Consider the following 25,094-nt stretch of genomic DNA (forward strand, 5'->3'; position numbering starts at 1 on the left):
AGAAAGATTTTAACTAACTGGGAAACTCCTGAAGTTGTCCCTGCGGTTAACAAGAAGTTGTCAGCGAAATATAGGGTATCTGCTGCTGACCCTGAATACCTATCTAAGCACCCTACTCCAGAGAGTCTTGTGGTCCAGGCTGCAACTTCATCAGGCAGTACTTCTGTTTACCCCACTGCTCCTCAGGATAGGGATGATAAAAAATATGATGCCATGGCTAAGAAAGTCTTCTCAGCCTTGTAGCATGGATTTAAAATCTATTAATGCAACTTGTACGCTCGCTAGGTGCAGCCACACCCTTTGGGAGTGTGCTTCATCGGCGGCTGACTGCACACCGGAAGGAGAAGAAAGGGACGCATTTTTAAATATCATCAGAGATGGTAAAGATGCAATGTGTGAGTCCCTTCAAACTGGCATTGATTCTGCTGACAGTATCAGCAGGGCCATGGCGGCAAGTACCACAATCCGCAGGCATGCGTGGTTGAGAAAGTCCGGCTTTGCTTCTGACGTACAGGCCAGACTTTTAAATATGCCCTTTGACGGTTCTTCCCTATTTGGTAAAAAGGCGGATGACAATTTGGAAAAACTACAAACATCGAAAGCAGCAGCTAAGTCACTAGGAGCTGCAATCCGACAAACTAATTTTCGTCCCTCAGGATCCTCTTGGAGAAGAAGGTCCTTTCGCTATTATTCCTCATATGGAAGAGGCAGAGGACGGCCGACTCAAAGAGGCCAAGGAAAATTTACCCGTGGTGGACGGGGTAAAGGAAAGAAAGCCGCATCAGCAGGAGCCGCTTTACCTTCGGCAACTGCATCAGCCGCTCCCAAACCACTCTGAGGTCTCCCATCACAAGACACCCCTAGGGGGCAGGTTAACTCACCATCTGACGGAATGGCAGGCTATTACGTCAGATGCTTGGGCATTGGAGACAGTTGCCCAAGGTTACTGCCTGCCTTTTCTACGCATCCCTCAGAGACATCCACCGGGGAACAGCTCTCTGAAAGTGCCGGATCCGCTCCTCTTGCAGGAAGTTGTAGACCTGCTAGAGAAAGGTGCCATAGAACCGGTACCTGTAGCGGACAGGAACAAGGGCTGGTACTCCCCCCTACTTTCTCATACCAAAGAAAGACGGAGGACTGAGACCCATCCTGGACTTACGAGAATTGAACAAGTTCCTCAGGAAGGACAAGTTAAAGATGGTAACTCTCTCTCAGATCCTTCAGGCCCTCCAGCTTCAGGACTGGTTGGTATCTCTGGACCTTCAGGATGCTTATTTCCATGTGCCTATCCATCGCAAGCACAGGAAGTACCTGAGGTTTGCAATTGGCAACTCTCATTATCAATTTCGAGTTCTGCCATTTGGGCTGACCTCCGCCCGAGGGTCTTCACCAAGCTAATGTTGGTTGTGGCGGCAAGTCTAAGGAGGGAAGGGATTCACGTCTACGTCTACCTGGACGATTGGTTGATCAGAGCAGTTTCTTCGGAACAAGCTCGGATCCAACTAGATTATGTCTGCCACTCCCTTCACAGGCTGGGCCTCTCCCACAATTTAAAGAAGTCACAGATGATACCATCACAGAGACTCCAGTTCATTGGAGCAGCCCGGGACACGTCCCTGGGAAAAGCCTCGCCAGCAGAGGTGAGGGCTCAAGATATTCTGCAGATGGTCACCAGGTTTCAAAATGCCCAACGTCTCCCAGCCTACGACTTTTTGAGGTTGCTAGGCCTCATGGCATCCTGCATATTCCTTGTGAGAATGAGATCCCTTCAGTGGGCACTGAGGACTCAGTGGTCACAATTCTCAGGGGGGGATGACGGATCTCCTCCGGATTCCGGACAAGGTAGTCCACGACCTTCAATGGTGGGCCTCTCCAGAGAACATCTTGAAAGGAGAACTGTTTTGGCAACCATGGCATAACAGTAGTCACAGACGCCTCACTCACGGGGTGGGGAGCCCATGCCAACGACTTGACCATCAGCGGTCGTTGGTCTCCATCGGAGTCCAGACTACACATCAACCTGTTGGAGCTGAGAGCCATCAGACTGGCAGTGAAGGCTTTTCTGCCGTCTTCGCCCTTTGGGGAACCCCTCAAGTGGATCTGTTCGCCACCAGTATCAACAGGAAGTGCGACAGATTTTGCTCAAGGGAATTTCCCCCGAGAGGAGCTCTAGGAGACGCGTTCGTAGTGGACTGGGAGTTCCCACTTCTGTACGCGTTTCCTCCGGTCCCTGTCATTCCTCAAATGATTAGGAGGTTGAGAAGGTTTCGGAAGACCATGATCCTAATTGCCCCGGAATGGGCCAGGAGAACGTGGTACCCGGACCTTCTGGACATATCCATCTGTCCTCCAATTCGTCTACCGTACAGAGAGGATCTTCTCTCGCAGAAGGGAGGTCAGGTTCTCCATCCAGCCATCAAGACCCTCAACCATAATTGCTTGGTATCTGAAAGGTTGAGGTACAAGGATTGGGACCTTCTAGATGCCGTCATGGAGGTGTTGCTTTCGGCCAGAAGACCAGCAACTAAGACTCTATACCGCTGCCGTTGGAATACATTTTGCAGCTGGTGCAGAGAAAAGAATATCGAACCCTTTTCATGTGGAACACCTGCGGTGTTATCCTTCTTACTTTATTTGGCAAATTCGGGCCTTCAAATTGGCACTATTAAGGGCTATCTCGCAGCGCTATCGATCTTTAAGCGCACTGCGGAGGAGCCATCGTATTTCAAAATTCCATTGGTAATACAATACCTGAAAGGTCTAACTAATGTTTACCCTCCAAGACCATTCCAAGTTCCCTTATGGGACTTAAATCTAGTTTTAAACTTCCTAAAATGTGCTCCTTTTGAACCACTCCACTCTTGTTCATTGAAGTTTCTCACCCTCCAAACTGTTTTATTGGTAGCATTAACATCTGCTAGAAGGGTTAGCGAGATACAAGCCCTGTCTTGTAAACCTCCTCATACAACATTTCACAAGGACAAAGTAGTGCTACAGGTGAAGCCTAGCTTCCTCCCAAAGGTAGTTTCGGAATTTCACATTACTCCGAAGATTACTCTACCTTCATTCTATCCTCCTCCCCATCCGGGGAAAGAGGAAGAGAGACTACACAGGCTGGACCCTAAGCGAGCCTTGAGTTTTTATATCAGTAGACTTGCTAAAATTAGACAAGCAGACCAACTCTTTGTAGGTTACGCAGGACATGAGTTGGGATTACCAATAACCAAACAAACCATCTCCAGATGGATTATTTTAGCCATTCTGGAATGCTACAAACTGGCAGGGAAAAAGCCCCCTCAAAATCTAAGGGCTCATTCGACCAGGGGTATCGCAGCCTCCTCAGCTCTTCAAAGAGGGGTACCAATTAGAGACATAGGTGCGGCTGCCATATGGTCGTCCGCACATACCTTTACCTAATTTTATAGCCTGGATTCCTCCTCTAGTCAAGAGACTAGATTTGGCAAAGCTGTGTTGCACTCTGTTCATTCTTAAAGGGTAATATGGCATCTCTTACTCCCACCTCCAATCACATACCATTGCTATGGGAGTCTATCATAGATAAGGAATACGTCGGAGGACACAATCCCCTCGAAGAACAAGTTACTTCTTACCTTGTAACGTTCTTTCGATGGGATGTTCCTCCAAAGTATTCCTTATCGCCCCTCCCATCCATCCCCGCAGTAACATTTCCCTTGTGGTTGCAGCTTACGCTCCTTCAAGGGTAGTAACCATTCATACAATAACTACTTTACTCTACAAAACGGAACTGAGCAACGGACGCAGCGCATGGCCATTTATAGGCATGATGACGTCGGCGTCAATACTCTGGCCGTCGAGGAGCACCTACTCGAAGGACGTCGACGCACAGCGCCCTCTACTGGGAAAAAAAAATTCCGAGGCCAGCAAGCTGGAGATACAAATATCATAGATAAGGAATACGTCGGAGGAACATCCCATCGAAAGAACGTTACAAGGTAAGAAGTAACTTGTTCAACTACTTTTGTGATCGCACACAGTTATACTAGGCGAGTAAAACCTAAGGATGTAATACTCAATTACAGATGCTTTTAAGATCAGTGAAACACAGATTGAGATGAGCAGTAACTCTAGGATTGCGCACAGCTAACTCAAGCGAAGTACAACCCATATACTTTTTCAAGGAGCTATCAGCAACTTGTGGCAGGTATAAACGTAAGACTGTTTTTGTGTCCGTCTAAAACAGCACACGGAAAGCAAAACCCTGTGTTCATCTTTATAAATGAGTCAAGGTTATTCTAGGTAGGTAAAACCTCATGCAGGCTTCTTCTGGACAGGCTAACTGCAAGTCGGAGGAAGCAAGTCCCAGTTGGGAAACTTGCACACTAAAGTTCTGAAAGAAATAGTTGTAACGCTCACCTGATTCCCACGGAGGCGCGGGTCTTGGCAGGAAGCTGTCTGTGACTCGAAAAGTGATGTGCAGGACTCGATGGGCTTCTGGGGTCGAACCTCTTCGCACGGTGTGTCGGACTCGAAGAGTGAGGTTTCTGCAGGTGAAAGAATATGGGGGTTAATGGTCTGGGTTGTTGAATGTCCCTCTCTCTCTCTCTTCCCAGCTTTTTCGTAGAGCCCCCAGGTCAACGTGCTCACCTTATATAGGTGAATGCTGGGCTCTCCATCTGCGTCTGGTGCAGGGTGCCGTTGCCAGTTCCTTCACTGGTGAAACACAGGCCTCTTGAATTCAGAGGATGGTTACCGTCGTTATCTGCACGAGCGGTGAGTTTCTGGACACCTTTTGTCTTTATAGTCTTTACATGCGTGGCACGTTTATATGCAGACTCTGTATAATGCCTTTCCCTTATGTATTGCAGGGCTCTTGAGATGAAAGATGAAGTGAAGCGCTTGGAAGTTCGTAAGTATGGCAAGCGCTCTAACTGTCTCTTTCCTTGCAGCTTAGTTCGTGTTAAGAGACGCCGGAGGATTCGCAGGCGTTTTATTGCGACGAGCGTGATGGACGTAAGTAAATACCTGCTTAATGTCTTTTCTTTTGCCTTTCAGATGTTGGGTTGCAGAGCCGGAGTCCGCGGAATGCCAGTAAGTTGTTAACGATACTTTGTCTTCACAGGCGGCGATGCAGAACGAAGAAATCCGGAATTCACAGCGTGCCGGTAAGTATGGCAATGCTTTTGTTCTTGCAGGTGGAGATGTGGCGTGAAGAAACGGCCGCAGCCGATGGATCAGGTAAGTAAGCACTGCGTGTAAAGTTCGCCTTGCTAACCGGTTGTTTCTGTTCTTTGCAGGTGCTGATGATGTCTGGATACTGAAATGGTAAGTAGGATTCTTGCAGGTCCAGGATCGGAAGAAGAAAGGCCGGAGCAGACTCGGTGAGCGTTCTGCTGCAGATGCAGAATAACGCGAAGCACGCTTCATCTATCGGGTGTGGTTTAAATAGCCTTGGAGTGATGAGGCGTCTTCTTCCACGGCCCCGCCTAGGTAAGAAAAGAGTTCCAGTTTCCAGAAGAGTTCCAGTTTCCAGAAGAGTTCCAGTGCTGTATCCAGGGAGTGGAGCTGCCCCACCCAGGTAAGAAAGTAGTCCCTGTTCTCAGATGGCTTCTAAGTGGCTGGTAAGTAAGCAGCATGGTCTGCTGCAGGTAAGTCCACCCAAGCATCTTCACACCTATTATGAGCCCGGCACTTCCAGTGCCAGGACCAATGGTTTTGATGAGCCTGGTGCCACCGGCGCCAGGACAAGGTCCAAAAGGTCCCAGAGGGGACCGGCTGGTGCTTAGGATTAGGATTAGGGTTAGGGGCCTGCTTCCAAGGACGTTGGGTTGGTCCTGGCTCCTTGGAAGCAGTGATCATGACAGTACCCCCCCTCAAGGCCCCTCCTAAGCGTGTCTTCTCCGGGGGTTTTGGCTTGTCGGGGTGATTCAGATGGAATTTCTTGACCAGACGAGGTGCGTGGACATATTCTGAAGGTTCCCAAGACCTTTCCTGGGGGCCGTAACCTTTCCAATCCACCAGATAATATAACTTAGATTTGGAGATCTTGGAGTCTAGGATGTTCTTAACTTCGAATTCAAGTTCTCCATCTACTAAAACCGGTTCTGGGAATTCAGTCAATCGGGTTTCTGGTTGTACTGGTTTTAATAAGGAGACATGGAATACTGGGTGTATTTTCATATGCGTAGGTAACTCCAATTTGACAGCCACCGGATTAATTATGGCAGATATGAGATAGGGTCCAAGGTATCTCGGGATGAAGGTGCAGGGTCCCTTTAGAGGCAGGTGCTTAGTGGATAGCCAGACCTGATCTCCTACAGCGTAGTGAGGAGCCTCTTTACGGTGTCGATCTGCTCCTCTTTTGAATTGAGCTTTAGCTCTTTGCACATGGGCCGAGGCTTCCTTAAAAGCACGGGTGATCTCCGAGTGCAAGTGATCCACAGCAGGTGCTTCGAATTCTTCGGGAGGATCCAGGTTAGAGGTTCTAGGATGGTGTCCGTATAGTAGGAAGAATGGAGTCTTCCCTGTTCCAGAATGAATCGAATTATTGTAAGCGTATTCAGCGATCCAAAGAATATCCTTCCAGGGGTTTTCAGTTTGTTGGAGCATGCAACGTAGATATTGCTCTAGAGTTTGATTTGTCCTTTCGGTTTGTCCGTCAGTTTGGGGATGGTGACTAGTTGAAAGTCTTACATCAATTTGGGCTAGACGACAGCAACTGCGCCAGAAGTGAGAGATGAATTGACTTCCCCTATCGGAGACTAAAACCGAGGGAAAACCGTGTAGCCGAACGATGTTTTCTAAGAATTCTCGGGCCAATACTGAGGCTGATGGTAGACCCTTCAGGGGAATGAAGTGAGCCATCTTGGAGAATAGATCCACGACTACTAAAATGGTAGTATACCACGAGCATGGAGGTAAGTCCGTGATGAAATCCATGGACAGGGTATGCCATGGACAGGGAGGGATGTCTAGTGGCTGTAATAGGCCGGCTGGTTTCTCCTTCTGACTTTTATTCTGGGCGCACACACCACAGGAGATTACAAAGTCTCTAATATCTTTTTTCCATGACGGCCACCAGAAATGTCTTTTAATCTTTTCCATGGTTTTGGTAATGCCCGGGTGACCCTCCATTAGAGAGTCGTGATAACAGGAGATTACTTGTTTTTGTATTTTCTCACAGGGTAAATGCAATCGTCCTCGGAAATATGGTAGGTCTTGAACCACTGAGAATTCTTTCCCCTTTAATTGCCAATCTTGCAAATCGCCCGGAGTTAGGAGTGATTTAACCATGGTCTTGATGTCTTCAAAAGATTGAGCGCTGACCAAACCCAAAATTCTTTGTTCTGGGATTATGGGTATTGGTTCTGGATTGGTCAAATGTTCATCTACTCCCATCCGGGAGAGAGCATCTGCTTTTCCGTTCTTACTGCCTGGTCGATAAGTAATTATAAAGTCAAATTCTGCTAGAAACAGAGTCCAGCGAAGCTGTCTGGAAGACTGAGCTTTGGCTGTCTTTAGATATTGTAAATTGCAGTGATCAGTCATTACGGTGACTGTGTGTCTGGCTCCTAGAAGATAATGCCGCCAGGCTTTAAAGGCCGATCTGATGGCCAAAAGTTCCTTGTCTGTAATTGGATAGTTGATCTCGGGAGGCGAAAACCTGCGGGACCAAAAGGCAACAGGATGTAGTTGGTGTGTGACCGGATCTCTTTGTGATAAAACTGCCCCCATAGCAAGACTAGAAGCATCCGTTTCCACGATGTAGGGGAGTTCTGGGCGAGGATGTTTTAAAACAGGTGCAGAAATGAATTTAGCTTTTAAGTCCTGAAAAGCTTGTTCTGCTTCAGAAGACCACTCAAAACGTTTGTTCTTCTTCAACAGAGCGGTGATGGGCTGGACTATCCGAGAAAATTCAGGAATGAATCTGCGGTAAAAGTTAGCGAACCCTAACATGCTTTGAACTCCTTTTACCGAGGTTGGTGATGGCCACTTGATGATTGCATCAACTTTCTTTGAATCCGTATGGACTCCGTTAGGTGACAATATGAATCCCAGGAACTCGACTTCTGTTACGTTGAAAACGCATTTCTCAAGCTTAGCAAAAAGATTATGTTGACGCAACCTCTCGAGAACCTTTTTAATGTGTCTCTGATGTTCCTCTTCAGATGATGAATAGACGAGGATGTCATCAATGTAGACAACAACACACACGTCTGAGTTCTCTAAGGACATCGTTCATAAAATACTGGAAAGCAGCAGGAGCATTACACAGTCCAAAGGGCATCACTTGATACTCGAATAGCCCGTACTTGGTGCGGAAGGCCGTTTTCCATTCATCGCCCTCTTTTATCCGTACCAAGTGGTAGGCTCCTCTGAGATCCAACTTTGTGTATATACATGCATCTTTGACTTGATCCAGGAGTTCAGGGATCAAAGGTAACGGGTATCTGTTTTTAACGGTGATCTGATTCAGGGCACGGTAATCTATGCAAGTCCTAAGGTCTCCTTCCTTTTTCGGAACGAAGAACAAAGCCGATGAAGCTGGAGATTTTGAAGGACGGATAAACCCGTTATCTAGGTATTGGTCTAGGTATTGTCTGAGGTGAAGGTTCTCTGGCTCGGTGAGGGCATAAATCCTGCTGCAAGGAGGAGTTGTTCCAGGTATCAGATCTATTTGACAGTCGTAAGACCTATGAGGAGGCAGGGTGTTGGCTTGATCCTTCCGGAAGACGTCTTGGAATGCCTGGTATTCGGGAGGTAATTTGGGCACCTCCTCAGAAGAGATTGCCGCCAGTGAAACATCAGGCCGAGGATAACAAGTGGTAAAACACTCTGGAAACTGAACCGTCTTTGCTCGCCAATCGATCTGAGGATTGTGCTTCTCTAACCAAGGGATTCCCAGAATGATCTGGAACTGAGGGGCCTTGATTACGTCGAACACGATTCTCTCCCGGTGTCCATCTTGACTCACTAGCGTCACTTCTTGGGTGGCATGCGTTACTGGTCCGGAGGCTATCTCCGTGCCATCCACAGTAGTGATGACGTCTTTCACTGCCTTAGGGACAAGGGGTAGATTCATCCTTGATACCATTTCACGGTCCACATAGTTACCGATTGCTCCGCTGTCAATGTAAGCTTCAATTGCATGCAAACGATCCGGACGTTCAGGACTAATGAGGACCATGGGTATCACGAAATGCGAGGTCACGGGACAGATCTTAACGCTCGGCAAGAGGACCTCTACTCTTGTCGGGTGAGGTCGTTTCCCTGCTCAGAATTTGTGGTACAGGTATCCGCGGCTCCTACAGTCTTCTTAGCTGGTTTCACTGGACAGTCCCGAAGAAAGTGTCCTGAGTTTCCGCAATAGAGGCATAATTGCAGCTGCCTTCTTCTTTCCCGCTCTTTCTGGGTTAAAGGTCCTTTCATGCCCCCTATTTGCATGGGTTCCACAGTGTCAGCTCCCTTATTCGAGGTCTGTGGTTTTGAAAACACTCGGGTATCAAATCTGGAACGATCTGCCTTCCTGGTCTGTAGTCTATGGTCCAATTGGACAACTAAGTCAATATAGTCAGAACATTCTTGTGGAGGATTCACAACTTGCGCTAACACATCTTTGAGCTCTCCACGCAGGCCTCTGTAGAAAAGCGTTATTCTCTTGTCCTCGGGCCATTGTGTTTCCACTATGAGTCTATTGAAGGAGTCTATATAAGTCAAGAGGTCTTGATTACCCTGTCGTAATGAGAGAAGCTCATTGTCCAAAGCCTGCCCTTGTGCATGTCTTGCGAACAGTTTCTCCATGCTGGACTGGAAGGCCTGAAAATCATGTAAAACCGGATCATCCTGGGTGACTAAAGGGATCGACCAATCTGCAGCGCTGCCACTGAGAAAGCACGAAAGCCACCTTGGTCTGGTCTGTTGGGAATGCAGCTGGTCGACATAAGTGTAGGCGGCACTGATTGATGAACACTGCGAATTTCTTTGGATCACCAGAAAAGCGTTCGGGCGGAGCCAAGGGAACATTACCGGGCAGATTGATTTGCACTGGATTTAAAGATGATGCAGAAGGATAACTTCCTCCTGGAACAGGCAAAGGTGTCTGTCCTGCCTGCGTTTGTAACAACTGCCTAGCAAGGCCCTCTGTTCGCTCCTTGGAAAGTATCAATTCTCTTCTTAGAGAGTTCGTTTCCTGACGAGCTGCATGTACTTCTGCTCTTAATTCCCCGAGCAACTGGGCTAGTTGATCAGTGTCTGAGGTTTCCATTGCGCCTGGGTAGGAGTTTTGTGGTGGGCTTCGCGTTCTGTAACGCTCACCTGATTCCCACGGAGGCGTGGGTCTTGGCAGGAAGCTGTCTGTGACTCGAAAAGTGATGTGCAGGACTCGATGGGCTTCTGGGGTCGAACCTCTTCGCACAGTGTGTCGGACTCGAAGAGTGAGGTTTCTGCAGGTGAAAGAATATGGGGGTTAATGGTCTGGGTTGTTGAATGTCCCTCTCTCTCTCTCTTCCCAGCTTTTTCGTAGAGCCCCCAGGTCAACGTGCTCCCCTTATATAGGTGAATGCTGGGCTCTCCATCTGCGTCTGGTGCAGGGTGCCGTTGCCAGTTCCTTCACTGGTGAAACACAGGCCTCTTGAATTCAGAGGATGGTTACCGTCGTTATCTGCACGAGCGGTGAGTTTCTGGACACCTTTTGTCTTTATAGTCTTTACATGCGTGGCACGTTTATATGCAGACTCTGTATAATGCCTTTCCCTTATGTATTGCAGGGCTCTTGAGATGAAAGATGAAGTGAAGCGCTTGGAAGTTCGTAAGTATGGCAAGCGCTCTAACTGTCTCTTTCCTTGCAGCTTAGTTCATGTTAAGAGACGCCAGAGGATTCGCAGGCGTTTTATTGCGACGAGCGTGATGGACGTAAGTAAATACCTGCTTAATGTCTTTTCTTTTGCCTTTCAGATGTTGGGTTGCAGAGCCGGAGTCCGCGGAATGCCAGTAAGTTGTTAACGATACTTTGTCTTCACAGGCGGCGATGCAGAACGAAGAAATCCGGAATTCACAGCGTGCCGGTAAGTATGGCAATGCTTTTGTTCTTGCAGGTGGAGATGCGGCGTGAAGAAACGGCCGCAGCCGATGGATCAGGTAAGTAAGCACTGCGTGTAAAGTTCGCCTTGCTAACCGGTTGTTTCTGTTCTTTGCAGGTGCTGATGATGTCTGGATACTGAAATGGTAAGTAGGATTCTTGCAGGTCCAGGATCGGAAGAAGAAAGGCCGGAGCAGACTCGGTGAGCGTTCTGCTACAGATGCAGAATAACGCAAAGCACGCTTCATCTATCGGGTGTGGTTTAAATAGCCTTGGAGTGATGAGGCGTCTTCTTCCACGGCCCCGCCTAGGTAAGAAAAGAGTTCCAGTTTCCAGAAGAGTTCCAGTGCTGTATCCAGGGAGTGGAGCTGCCCCACCCAGGTAAGAAAGTAGTCCCTGTTCTCAGATGGCTTCTAAGTGGCTGGTAAGTAAGCAGCATGGTCTGCTGCAGGTAAGTCCACCCAAGCATCTTCACACCTATTATGAGCCCGGCGCTTCCAGTGCCGGGACCAATGGTTTTGATGAGCCTGGTGCCACCGGCGCCAGGACAAGGTCCAAAAGGTCCCAGTGGGGACCGGCTGGTGCTTAGGCTTAGCATTAGGGTTAGGGGCCTGCTTCCAAGGACGTTGGGCTGGTCCTGGCTCCTTGGAAGCAGTGATCATGACAATAGTTAAGTGAAGCCAACAGCATTACTTTTGGGAAGAAGCACAACCAGTTCACCGGTTAGTAAAATAACTTTATCTACTTCTCAGAAGGGCAGAACATTTCTAAGGTAAGTAAACCAACCTTATATATACTTTCCAGAAAGGTTAAAACATACTTTCTTCTAATGTGAAGTGAAGACAGTTTGAATCCTCTATTGAAATCTAGGTAAGCCTTTCCGAGCAGTAAAAGTGTTGAACAAATTACAACCTATGAGGGGACAAGCAATGCCAAAGTCAATAGATGTACAAGGGTGCCTTTAAGGAGCCAGGACAGCCAAAGTCAATTGGACTACATCAATGGTTATGATGCACTTCTTTGGATAAAGTCTTTCACAAAGTCAGATAGTCCAGACAAATCACTGGAGGAACATAAGCTGGTAAGCCTGTGCAAAGGGAGTTGAGATCAACTCCAAAAGTTAAGCAAGTGCCCTTCTCAGGTGAGAAAGCATGACTTATGGCAATAAGGTAAGTACCCCAAACCCCCACAGTACCTCTGGTTTGAAGAAATTGTTCCAGCTGGATTTCTCCTTGCTACAGCTAAGCAGCCCCTTGTTCCTGAGCCTCAGTCGTGGGGACAAGAGTGGTGACGTCTGGCAGGCTCCTGCGGCGGTACTCGGGAGAGGGCTTTGCCAGCTACAGATTTTCTTAGATTCAGCAGATCTTCATGATTTCAGCACCTTTCAAACAGCACTAATGAAGAACGAATATCGCAGGTCGGATTCCCGTCGGTGCAAAGGTCCAGCACTCTGGTGAGGGGACTTTTTGGTCTTTAATATTGTGCCTGGAGTTCCAGCAGGATGCCCACAAAGTTTCAGCGAGATTCGGAATTTGGAAGACTGTACACTGCCAGATGGCTAGAGGTACTGGGGTATTGCAGCCCGCAAGGTTGCATCACGATTTGAGATGCAGGTCTTCTTGAGTCTAGTGGGTCTCACCAGGCTCTGGGTCAGGGTCACCGTTTTTTGAGTCCCCAGGTCGATTGGAAGGAAGGGCTACAGCAGGCTTAGGTTACACAGCAGGCTTTCTGGTCGCTGGAAATCGTCTCAGCTGCTTTTCCTTCATCCTCTTCGGTTTTGGTTCCAGTGGTCGACTTGTCTTCAGCTTCCAACAGGAACTACAGCACAACTTTTGCATTATCTCCCTGCATTTTACAACAAGGGGCGGTCTGGTTGTTCAATCAGGACAGCCATCCCCCTCTGGGATTTGTCCCCATTCATGCAAGGAGTAAGACAAAGGGCTCTGGAGTTGTGTACTCCTCCCTCGCTTCCTGCCTTCACAGACAGACTGGAGCCTGGGCGGGGAGTCCATTTCCCACCGAAGATAGAAACCACACCAAGGAATTTTACCACCTGGATGTCGGGGGGGGGGGGGGGGAAGGAACAAGAACTGAGAATACACCCCTTATTTTCAAAGGTTCATCATATTTTTGCACACGTAACGGCAGTTGAGCTGGACAATTTGGACAAAATCATATTGTCTTCCATATTAATTAGTCAACTTTATTCCTGTCGAAGTGGGCATGTTCAAGAATGGTGTTGGCCTATTGAATCATGTGAGCTGATTTCAGAGGCCCTTGTGAAGCTAATGATTAATATGAGTGGCTAGCTGGTTAAGTTGTGAATCCTTCCGTTAACTGCAGATGGTACATTTTATGGGGAGACTGAGTTCAGAATTGAAATTCTTAAGTGTAATATTTTCCATTTAAGCCAAACTGCCTGTTAATCATGTGGCCAACTCAGATCTATAACAACTAGAAGACCATGCATTTGGCTATACTGCAAAGCAGAATTGTGTATATATAAGCATTTTTTTTATAAGCCCTGAGTACATAATCCTGTTTGGTTGTACAGGGCTCAATGTGTTCCTTTAATGAAAGCTAAATAGGCATCTTTTTCTCCTGATGACGACACCAATCCCCTGGAGTCATAAACCCCTGCCTCGCACCCCACCGCCTAAGGTAATGTGTTCTCATGTAGGTTAAATGGAAGTTTAGCTTGTATCAGACGCTCTGAAGAACCAGCAAAGCAAGCATTGGCAAGTCATTATTAGAACTAGTACCTGGCCATGCAGATTAAACAGTAATGTATTCCCTGTATACATTCTAACCAACTGTATTCTTAAAACTAGTGTTTTTTCTATGGATCACTTAAATGTCTACATTTGTTTGGTTGTCTTAATGTGAATTTCAAATAATTAAATTGTTCACAGGAATTAGCATTTTTAGTTTTTCCCTTTGGCAGCGTCTTTTCAGATGATGTAGAAACAGGTGCGAATTCTTTTGCTTTCTCGCATTTTGCTCCACACTGCTTGCAGGAAATGGTGTTATTATTGATTTAGCCAAAGTGTAGTTCTGCATTTCACAGACTCCATATTACTTGTTGGGAGAGTATGTTAAAGCACATTGTTTTAATGCAGTAAAGTACCACATTTTTGGGTTCATGGTTGGAGAAAATGTACACCATAAAGACAGCAAGGCACCATTTCAGCGTTTCATGCACTGATTCCGTCAGTCTCGATCTTCCTTTCAATTTCTTATTTTTTTTCTTATTATTTTTGCTTCCATCCGGAATTGGAATTTTATTCTGTTCTGATTTAGGGAGTTTCTCCTCACAGAATCTTTGAGGGATGTGCTTGTGCTGGTTTTAGATTGGCATTCCGATGTTGTGTCTGCCTGCCTTTTCCTGATTTCTTTTGACCTGCAACAACGGGGACTCTAGGGCAACCATTATCATTGTGCCTCCAGACACAGTGAGAAAGGCATAGTCCTCCTTGCTCCTAGACCCATCAGTTTGTCATCTGTGGAAGATACATTTATAAGAGAATAGCCATCAAATAGTTGAAGAGCTTTATATAGCCAATGCACTTAATTGTAACTTCATTGACAATCCTTTGCATTTTCTAAATATAATTTGGGAAAACTAGCTGTACGCAGAATTTGATATGCTGATCTAGTGCTCTCTCCCTCTCTGTGTCCCTCAGCTGCGTGTTTGCTAGCGCTACCCCAGTTGATCCGAGCAGCTGTGTGACCAAAGAACAGATTTTCTAAAGGGGAGGGGAGAAGCATCTGTGTTTATTGTACCAACATTGTAAACTGCTTTCCTTTAAAATTGTACAATTATCACTTCCAGTCTGTTTTAGTATGTATTGTATGTAGTCAGAATAAGAATGTTATACTTAATGAGGAAAACACGTTGTCAGTGCCTGGAAAAGCCATATACATTATTTTCAAATGTAAGGTTCTATTTCCGATATAGACAGTCAGGTACACCACCTTTTTAGTCTTTTGAAATACCCCTATGAGAAAGCAAGGAGTACAGTTGGCACCAGCGAAGATTCATGACTGCTTTGTATAAAATCAAAGAGGATAAGACTGACGACCGAGCTCAACTGTTGACAAATATGCCTGTGACAAAAGGGTTGTATGCTTAAATCACTAAGTACATAATGCTCAATGGGTAATGGTGCTTGTTTAATTGCTTACAGCACTGAACCTAATATAATGTTTGTAACATTAAACCATGTACAGCCTCGGGACTAGGATGCAGGGATGACATGTCTGCAACATCTGTCACTCCACTGTGGTTCATGTGCAGAATTGGAGCCAGGTCTGATTGTGATGATGGCTGCAAACATGCTTAGTTCGCTTAGGATTGTTCTTGCATGTTTCACTTGTCAGTGGGGTTTATTGCTTAATATTTGAGTGTTAGAACATGGCAATTCTAAGTCAAAGGCTACTGAGTAAACATTGTACTACTGAACAAAACCTTTTCTCAATCTCTTGTATACACATGGTCACCAATTTGTTTTATTATACCCAGATCCTAAATGCTGATTTACTTTCATTCTCGTATTATTCCGTTGCCTTTTTAAAATATTCACATGCATTTTATTTCTGTGCCTCTCTTGCAGCTCAATAGTCTGAATCATGATGATTTATTATGACTTCTTTTCAGAATGGCTACTATAAGAAGAACCATGTTCCAAAGAGGAGAAGAGCACAGCAAGCCTTCGGGATTCTGGGGGATGATAAAGAGTGTCACCTCCTCAGCTCCAGGAGGTGAAAGTATCCTTTACCTGCTTGTCTTCCTTGTTTGTTTTAGATTGGTTGATGTTGTCATGCCGCTGCTAAATGAATGGTTCCATAAGCAAAAGTGGTTTGAATACAGTTGATTGGGGACTCGCACTTGCCATGCCATGCAGAGACTTGAGTGGTCCCCCTACATTATACAAAGTTTAAAAAGCAGGAATCTTCCTATCTTCCATAGCATACTCCAAAGTACATCAACAGGGAATGAGCTCACTTTTGCAGCTACTCTTATTTATTGGTGTTTGCTATATATTCTTTTGGGGAAAATATATGTATGTGTCACTTGACCCCCACTGTGTGCAAAGGCACTTCTTTTACCTGTGTGAATGATAAATGGAGAACCATAACATTGAATAATAAATAACAATCCCTCACATCACAGTGCTTAGATGATGGGGGAAGTTTTGCTTTAAGTAATGTATACAAATTTGATCTTGTAATTCTCCATATTTGTGAGCAATTCCTCAGATGTTTAACTATAATTGTTTTAGGCTAGTGCACTTGTGGGTTTGCTGGAGGAAATGGCCCAGGCGCATTCACTTTCTTCTTGAGCTATGGTAGGTGTACTGTCATGTAATTCAACTTGAGAAATTTAATGGCATTATTGAGAAACTAGTCTGGCTAACTATTCATCATTTTCGGACTTGTTGCTTTTTTACATGCTTTGTTCAGTGCAGTAGCGAATAAGTAAGTACAGGGAGTCCTAGCCCTTGGTCCGGAATGTATTTTCAAGCACTTGCATGCTGAGGACTGAACTTTTTCTGTCATCATCCACATATAGGTTACTGTGGTACAGAGGAGCGATTGTTGGGATGATAGTTGTAACAAGTTTGACGGCACAAGTTCATTGCTTGTTTAAAATAGAGTAAGAGTGAGAGAGTAAGATTAACAGTGTCTAGTCATAGGACATCGCTCTTTTGTGAGGGGGAAAGGATGCATTTCGGATGGAATGACACCTTGTTCCGTTTGGGGGCTCTAGTTTAGTGTTCTGCCTTCCTGGCAGAGTAGATACATTCAAAGGATTTTTCTGGGGGAGAAGGAGGACCTGACAACTGAAGCTGAAGTGACTGTGGTTTAGCAGAAGAAACATCTTCTGCATGGCCTTGAAATTGTCCTGTTTGGGTGCAGTGATTTCACCAGTGTAAGCCCCTCAGGAAGTCTGAGCTGGGACAGCTCCAGATAGGTATTCTAAAATGGTGCCCAGGTGATCGTTCCCCGAGGAAGACCCACTTGTGCATCCCGATAGCACTCATGTGAGGGGGTAGGAGGCAGACTGGGAGAGGGGCAGCCCTCTCCAAGGACACAGGTAAACTACATTTTCCTTTGAGGCACTGATGCAAGTAGATCACTATGTGCTGAAAGTCTAATTACTCTGTTAACCTTGAAGAGCAGGTCCCATGAGGTGAACCTTCCTGATTGGCGGGAGCATTTCCCAAATCCTTCACTTTCTGGATAGTGAGAATATGCTGAGCCCATAATTACTCTGGGGGACGAGCCATTGATGCGATCAGTGGTTAAGAAGTTGGCTTCTCCAATGTAGCACATGAAGGGGTTGGAGGGCATCTTTTATTGAAGGTGCTGAAGGGCACCCTTAATTGCCAAAGGACAGTGGAGCAGCAACGTTTATAGCAACAGTGCCTAATGGATGCAAACCAATTTAGCCATTATTTGGGAGATATAGTGAGGAGAAATATACTTGCATTATAACGTAATGAGTTAATTTAGAAAACGGTAGTTTGATAAACATACAACATATGTAGACAAAAGAAATGTGCTTGTGAGTGATTCAATAGAAGCAAGGCCACTTCAGGGAAAGGTTGAATTCAGCAACTTCCTTGAAAAACCGGTTTAGCCACTATATCGCCTAAAAATAATCCTCCCATTTAGACCCTATTCAGTTGTTTACCGACTCTCACTCACTCATCGCCTTTGTGAGGCAGAGGTTGAAGCCGTTCGTGCATTTGCCAACAGGCAAGATGCTGCGTTAGATCTGGAGGGTTATCCATCCTTTTAGAGCAGTGGTTCCATCATCAGTGACAGGCTTACAGAGATGGTACCTGGCAGAGACTGAGAGCGAGGCTAGTCATGCTGCCCAATACTGTGGAGAAGCCATCATACACTGCAATTCTGGGCTTGAGTTCAGCCTGCATGTTTATTCAGCTTTTTGGCCACCAGGTTATTTTGCTTACATTTGCAAGGGGGACATACACTGCTGCATAAACTGAGCCATATAGCACTGATTGCCAAATTTCCTGACCAAGAAACAGCCTCTGCTCGAATTCTCTTTCAGATCCAAATAACCCTAATCTTGAAATCATGGTTGCATGATGCTTCTTTTTCAGTCAAAACTCTAGAGCTCTTACATTTCAGATCTGCTACTTCTCGGCCCACTCGACTTCCTTTAATGTCCTTAAGACCTGCCTTTTCCATTATCACAACACTTAAGAAAATATTGGGCTAGTCAATAGCCCCTCGCTGTATCTCGGGCCAAACCAGCTATCGACAATTCCCACATCGTCCTATTTCTCACCAGCTGGAATGCTGTGGAATACCCAAAACAACCAGCAGGAACTATTGTATTCTATGCGTGTCCTAAGAATGCTGCCAGACACCCTTAAACTCCTAACCCACAGCAACCGGTTTGCAATTCCACAAGGGGAGCTCAAATTTCTGGCCATCATTGCAGGACCCAATTCGGCATCTGAGACTTGATGAACAGACAAAACAACTGGATGCCCCAGCACCTAAAACTGAAATTAGAAATTGCTATGGGTGCATTGAGAACTGACATGATGCCAGATGGAGATGTCCTGCCCAAGGAATTCATAAAGATTAAGCTGAGGAACATTTGGGTGTTCCAGGGGCATGACATGCTCCTGACAACTATACGAGAAGAAACAATAGTGGTGCTCCCCAAACCAGTGAACCTGCTCCTCTAACCCTGCACCTCGCATTGATCAATGCTGCTGCTACTATTACTGGTAGTGGCACTATGGTTGGTAGTAATAATATAACTACTACCAATAGGAGCACTACTAAGGCTGGTACTGCTTCTATTTATGGGCTTGGATCAGTAATGAAGCAAACTCATTTGTGTAGAGTCAAAGAAATGCATCTCGTTTCTTTTCACCTTTGCTTGTATATTGATCTACTAACTTTGTTTCCACAGCCTATCATGGGCGACTCTTAATCAGACGAATGACTTGTGTCTTTCGGGAACTTTTTTTTTTTTTATCTTTCAGAAGCTTGGTCTAAGAAATTGTTCATCATTCCCTTTCTTGAAATGTGGGGTAAAGTCTTTCTTTTTCCCCCATTGCATAGGGAACCATCATTCTCCTACTGTATCGGCTTTCTTCTGGATATGTTGTTTAATTCCTGGCCTGTGGCTTTATTCCTAGCATCGGTTAACCATTCATTACTTTTCTCTCTCTTTCTCAGTAACGCAAGTTTGTTTGCCCTCATGTTTCAGTGTTATGCATTGAACGTGATACTTCCCATCCCGCCTCAAATATTCATCCAAGTTCTTTGTGTTTCACTCGCTCATTAACATACCTATTTTGCCCAGAATGCATTAGACTGCTTCCACGTGTGTCCATGCGCGCAGTCTGCTTTGATTTGATTTACGAGATCCCCAAATGGTGCTCAGTCTCAGTCTGTGCTGCAGTCCTTGCTTCACTGCTTTGTTGCAATCCTTGATTCACCTCTTTGTTGCTATTACCCGAACAGCATCCGTCTATGTTGCTAATCTTGTTGCCCTCACTTGTTCTTCCTCACGTCTTGTCCCCTTCTCTTGGCTTGCTTATCGTCTTACTCTGTTGGGTCAGAATTCAAATTTTCCTTTTCCTAACTGTGGGAGTCCCAGAAACCTTTTCCCGGCTTTCTTGTTTTTCTAGACAATCTTTCTGTCAGAGGGACCTCTACTGAAGTCTCTCTGAAGTAGCAACTCCTTTTTATTATTCAGCCCTTGGTATTCCATATGACTAGTAGGACAGGGATCACCTTGAGCAACCCCTTTTGGTCCTTGATGAGTCCTTGCACCCAAAATGTATGTATGGGAATAGGGTAGTGCAGCTGTATGTTTTGGTTATGACTCCCATCTTTCTGTAGTAGTTTTAACTTGTTAGTAGCTAAATTCCCATATATGGTGGCCATTTGGGTACTTGGGTATTTTGAACCTTGAATTCTAGTCATTTTCTTTGTGGCCTTTTCTTTGTTTGTATTGACCATAAAGAATGGCCAGAATGCCCACTTTGCTGACGTTTGTTCTGTACAGAGCTACCCAGGCATTCTTTGTGCATGTGGATTCCAGTTCAGACTAGTCTAGATGAGAGCTGCCCAGAGGCCTCAGTCCTCATCAGTATAGGTGTGCCTGCTTGCAAAGAATTGAGCTGGCCACTAAGGGCCAGATAGCTGCTAAAACTTTGAGCTGTGGGTTGTTGGGTTACCCCTTCCCTCGTACAAGTGTATTTCGAGAGATTCATTTGAGAAGACCTACCTGGAAGAATGCTGGAGATATTGGCTGATCCTGAGCATCATGGCTCTACTGTGATGGTTGGTCCATGTCCTTTTGTGGGTGTCTACTTTCCTCTCCCAGCTGGAATAGTCTTGCTACACGTTTTTCTGCTCCCCGGCCTCATTGTGTGCTGGTAACTCTATGGCTGCTGTGCTGATGTTCTCTGGAATTCGCTGAACCTGAGGTAGGAGCCTGTCTGCAGCCTGGTTGTACTCTGAGGGACTTGCTACTGCTCCGCCTCTTCTCTGTTCCATCATACATTCATTCATATGTTCATTCAGTTTGTCATTTGTATAGCACTTTTCACCATAATTATGGTTCTAATGTACTTTTTTATTTGAACACCCTCCCAGGGTCCAAATGTGGGAGGTGCTATTATGCGTGTGTGCATTTCAGCCATTAAAGTTATGTGAGGATGGCCAAGACCCTGTTTGTCACCCATGTCTGAATGGCATGTGGATGGGTGCAGCGGAGATAAACTATTAACTAAACAGGATGGATTGTTTTTAAGGAGATGGAGAATTATGTGGGAATCTACAGTTCGAATGTTTGTTGTTAAACGTAGCTTCATTCTTATGGCAGAGGTGTTGTGCAATAGTTTTTGTTATATATGCGCTGGTGAGGTTCTCCCATTAAAGATCATTCTGGAAAACATTGAGCTCTTTTTCCCTTTTCTTGTCAGCTTTAGCAACGCGACTTTCAGGGATAACCAAGTACCTGACTTATTAAAAAATGTCAGTGAATCCCCTGATAAAGAATTCAGGGCTCGATCATAAAATCTATACCAACTTTAGGCATATGACGAACATGCCCTTTCTGATAAAAATAATCTAGAATAGATCTTGGCTACGTTACAACTACAGGAACATCTGGAAAATTCTGAAGCTTTTCACCCCAGCCAATCCGGTTTCAGGTCCTTCCACGGCAGAGAAAGTGCCCTGCTGGATCTGCAGAGAGAAATGCTAAAAATCATGGATAAAAGCCAGGCGGGCTGCTGATGTCATTAGATCTATCAGCAACCTTCGACCTTGTGGACCATGAGAAGCTTCTGGACAGATTAAAGAATATAGAAAATTTCTCCAGAGAAGTAGTCACCTGGATTAAGTCTTTTCTTCACAACAGGATGTCTAAAATTATATGGGGTGATGCCAGTTCTAAACTGGAGCGGTTGGAATACGGTGTGCCACAAGGCGGTGTGCCACAAGGCCCATGCCTCTCTCATCCCTTTGCAATGTATATTTATTTATTTATTTTGTATAGCGCACAACCGTCCTTGGGCATCAAGGCGCTGTTACTTGTGAGGGATTTAGTTACATGGGCAGAGTACAAGTTAGACATATACATTTATACATTTATGCAGTCCAGATAAGTGTGGATTATAACTTCCCAGCATAGGTCACAGGATTGCAAGGATGTGGTGAAGGAGTTATACTGCTGCCCGCTGTGTGATCTACTGGTTAAACTAGAAGTGCGTTTTACCATCTACGCTGATCATTCAGCTTATCATAGACTTAAGTGAAGTATGTTGGACAAACTATGAGATCAGTAAACACACGGATCTCCAAACATAGATCCAAGATTTGGTGCAAGAATCCAACTGCACCGCTTGTGGAACATTATGGAGAGGCCCGCCACACATCGGAGACCTGTTATGGTGTGTCTTAGAAAAGGTGAAAGGGGGCCCTAATGTACCTAGAAGGCTTTCAGTCCTTGAGTGCCGCTGGATCCATAGACTAGACATGTTCAATTATGGACTTAATGAACAATTATTGCCACTGGTTACATAAATAGAAACCCCTCAGAGAGGAACACACAGAGGAACCTCCAACAACCCATTTCTCCGACTTCGTGCCTCCCAGTATCAACACGCACCAACTAGGCCTGCTTGTCAATTGGACCATCTTCTATTATTGCATCCGGTCTGTCACCTCGCTGGGCAACATCCCAAATATACTCACTCTATTTATATCCTGCAGCTTATATTCCACATGTCCACAATTCAGACTTGATTGCCTTCACATGATGCGGACAAATTGACCGTCGTCCTGTTCTTGACTATCTACAACAAGGGTGCGGATGCCTCCTTCTGCTACACATGCAGCATTATTGAACTCACACTTTTAGTCCCCTTACACTGCATACAGGCTCTACAATGAGCGACTTTTACCCCTTGGTGCAGATGACCCCTTTTGCTGCATATCCCGCCTTTATCTGTTTTGCATTTCTCTTTACTGCATAGACTGTATTTGAATACCTTTCTTTGTTTTTTGTGTTTTAATGATTACTAAATTACTACCATTCATTCGTGGTGAACCCCATCAAGTGGATAGTATCTTACCTAACTGTAACAAGGTGGGTCATGTTTGAACCCTTTGTTTTTCTAAATGTACTCTATTTGCAAAGTATCTATTTTAACTATATACTCATTGAAAATATAAATATTCTTTAAAATACCTGTTAAGTTGCACATTTTATTGCGTTCTTGTGTGGAACTAATGTGTCTTGATACCAGCCCTCTTACTCTCTTAAGAGTGAAGCTAGACTACTATGTTATATTACTATTGAGATAGCTTTTTGACTAACTTTGTGGATACCTGGTGCATGTGCAACTGCATTTTAGTTTTGAACCCCCCACCTGGGGGACACCAATTAGGACAGCCAGCCCCAAAGTGGGAACTGTTCCATTTAGGCACTCTGGCAGGCAAAGGACAGGGGAGTGTTAAAAACCTCCTCTGCTTCATACCTTCAGACACACTTGAGCCTAGGTGGGGACACCTAAGAGTTCCTGCCAAAGGCAAAACTCATGCACAGACCTCCCCCTCACAGATTGGTAGAAGGGAATTGTGAAAAAAGAAAGCAGCCACCATGGTAGGACATAGGTGACCCTATTAAGCATAACCGAGACTGTGAATACTGTCTGCGGTAAGAAATAGCACAATAGTTGGTAGAACATGTCCACTGCCACCAGCCATAACATTAGGGTTGTCACTGTGACTAGAAAGTCACAGATGCAGAGAGAATGGGGGATACTAGGTATCCCCTGAGCACTCCACATAGGGTGGTGTGTGCTAACTCTCATAAGCACAGTTTTACAAAGTACCTCCATTTCCTTATGAACAGTAGTCTCAAGGAAATATGAAAGACATATAAAAAGGAGAACCCAAAGGGTACCCAGCAACACTGCACAAAGGGTGTGAGTGCTGAAAAAGTGTAATACAGAAGCCTTTAATCGAGATGGAGGAAAGCAGACTCCATAGAATAAGGTAAATCAAAAAAACAGAGTTCCCAAAAAGTCAGAGCAAATGAGCAAAATGAGAAGGGGGTAGGGGAAAAGGCTCCACTCGCTCCTGCAGGATAGAAAGAAAAAGGTCCAGAAGTCAAGCAAAAGTAGGGATTAAGCATACAACTGATATAACTCCCTAACACCATTCAGTGGAGCCCACACAGCCATCCATCCATCCGTGCATGGGGATTCCCCCTGGAAAACATGTAACATGGTGTAACCTGACCCTGAGGTTCTCAGATGAGCAGTTGGATGATGATGATTCATCAGAGAAACCGTCTTGCAAGCCAAGTAGGGAACTGGCACAAATCAGAGGCCTCAAGCAAAAGGGGCAGTATATAATTTCTTTTCACACAAAAACTGAAGTATTTGGTTCTGGATCTTTCGTATGAAGCCAGTACCGATATCTCAATGCTGCAGGGGTATCTTCTGTTTTCTTAATCCCTTTATCTGGCTTGTTTAATGTAGTTCTTTATTATTGCCAATACAAATCACAAGCTTTATCATGCATTTATGATTCTGCACTTTAAATAAAAATGTAGGTAAGGTCAGCAGTCACAAGATCAGAATGTTCTATGCATTCATCATCAAAGGAACACCACATTCTCTAGCCTGTCCGCTTCGGCCTGCAATGACTCAAAGGCAGTAATCTTCAGGCTTGGAAATTTTAGATGTGTTGCAGGAGTCTGGCAGCTCCAAAGACCGTATTGGAGGAGTTGGAACATGAGAACCTGTACCGCTATCTTTCTATGAAGTTATTGTCTTAACTCCATTCATTCAAGACCTCTCTTTGATCCAGCAGGAAGTGGCTGCTTTGGAAGAGCTGAGTAGGCAGCTTTTCCTGGAAACGGCTGATCTCCATGCAACAAAGGTAAAAATATATGCTTTGCTTCAGAAAATACATTAACATCTTGAAACTTCCCTATGCATTCTATGAGCAAGCGGTTACATTCATATTGTGTGTAAAATGAATCCACTCTAGTCTCTGAACTTATCCTGAAGTATGTACCTCAGGATGATTAGGAGTTGATTTATGGAGTTAAAAGATCTAGTTTTATGTCTCTTTTATTAAGAGGGATATTAACGCTAACGACCGTAATGCCAAAATAGAACATTCCACAAACTCGGTGCTCACATCCTATGCATCATTCTTCTTTGATTAGCACATGCTTTGTTGGCCCTTTATCATTTGCTGTAATAGGGAGGGGAAACATTGCATATATGTTCTTCAAAACACCTAGAAAGTTATGGTGGGTTTAAAATGGTTTGAAAAAAAACCTTTCACCTGAAATGTGACAGTAGGATAGTCCATTTGAGCCAAGTAACACATTCCACAATGCACCCTGTAGCCATTGCTGGAAGTTCACCTCCAGTTCTGAGCCATAAGAGCAAGGCATTGTGGGTATGCAAATTAGCCCAAATGCAAACCTTTTCTCCAGGAAATTGTCTTT

At 45.1% G+C, this 25,094-nt stretch overlaps 1 protein-coding gene across 1 annotated transcript in view; it reads left to right on the forward strand.

The window, feature by feature from the left end:
• GPR89B (G protein-coupled receptor 89B) overlaps positions 1–25,094 on the forward strand; it is a 174,713-nt gene that overhangs the window by 79,970 nt on the left and 69,649 nt on the right. Inside the window, exons 8-9 of the mRNA XM_069636008.1 lie at positions 15,714–15,823; positions 24,426–24,514. Of these exons, the coding sequence (XP_069492109.1) occupies positions 15,714–15,823; positions 24,426–24,514 (199 nt within the window). The remainder of the gene's footprint in view (positions 1–15,713; positions 15,824–24,425; positions 24,515–25,094) is intronic.

The sequence above is a fragment of the Ambystoma mexicanum genome, chromosome 7p (assembly GCF_040938575.1).
Source record: "Ambystoma mexicanum isolate Mex_15411 chromosome 7p, UKY_AmexF1_1, whole genome shotgun sequence".
In the NCBI taxonomy this organism is placed as follows: Eukaryota; Metazoa; Chordata; class Amphibia; order Caudata; family Ambystomatidae; genus Ambystoma; species Ambystoma mexicanum.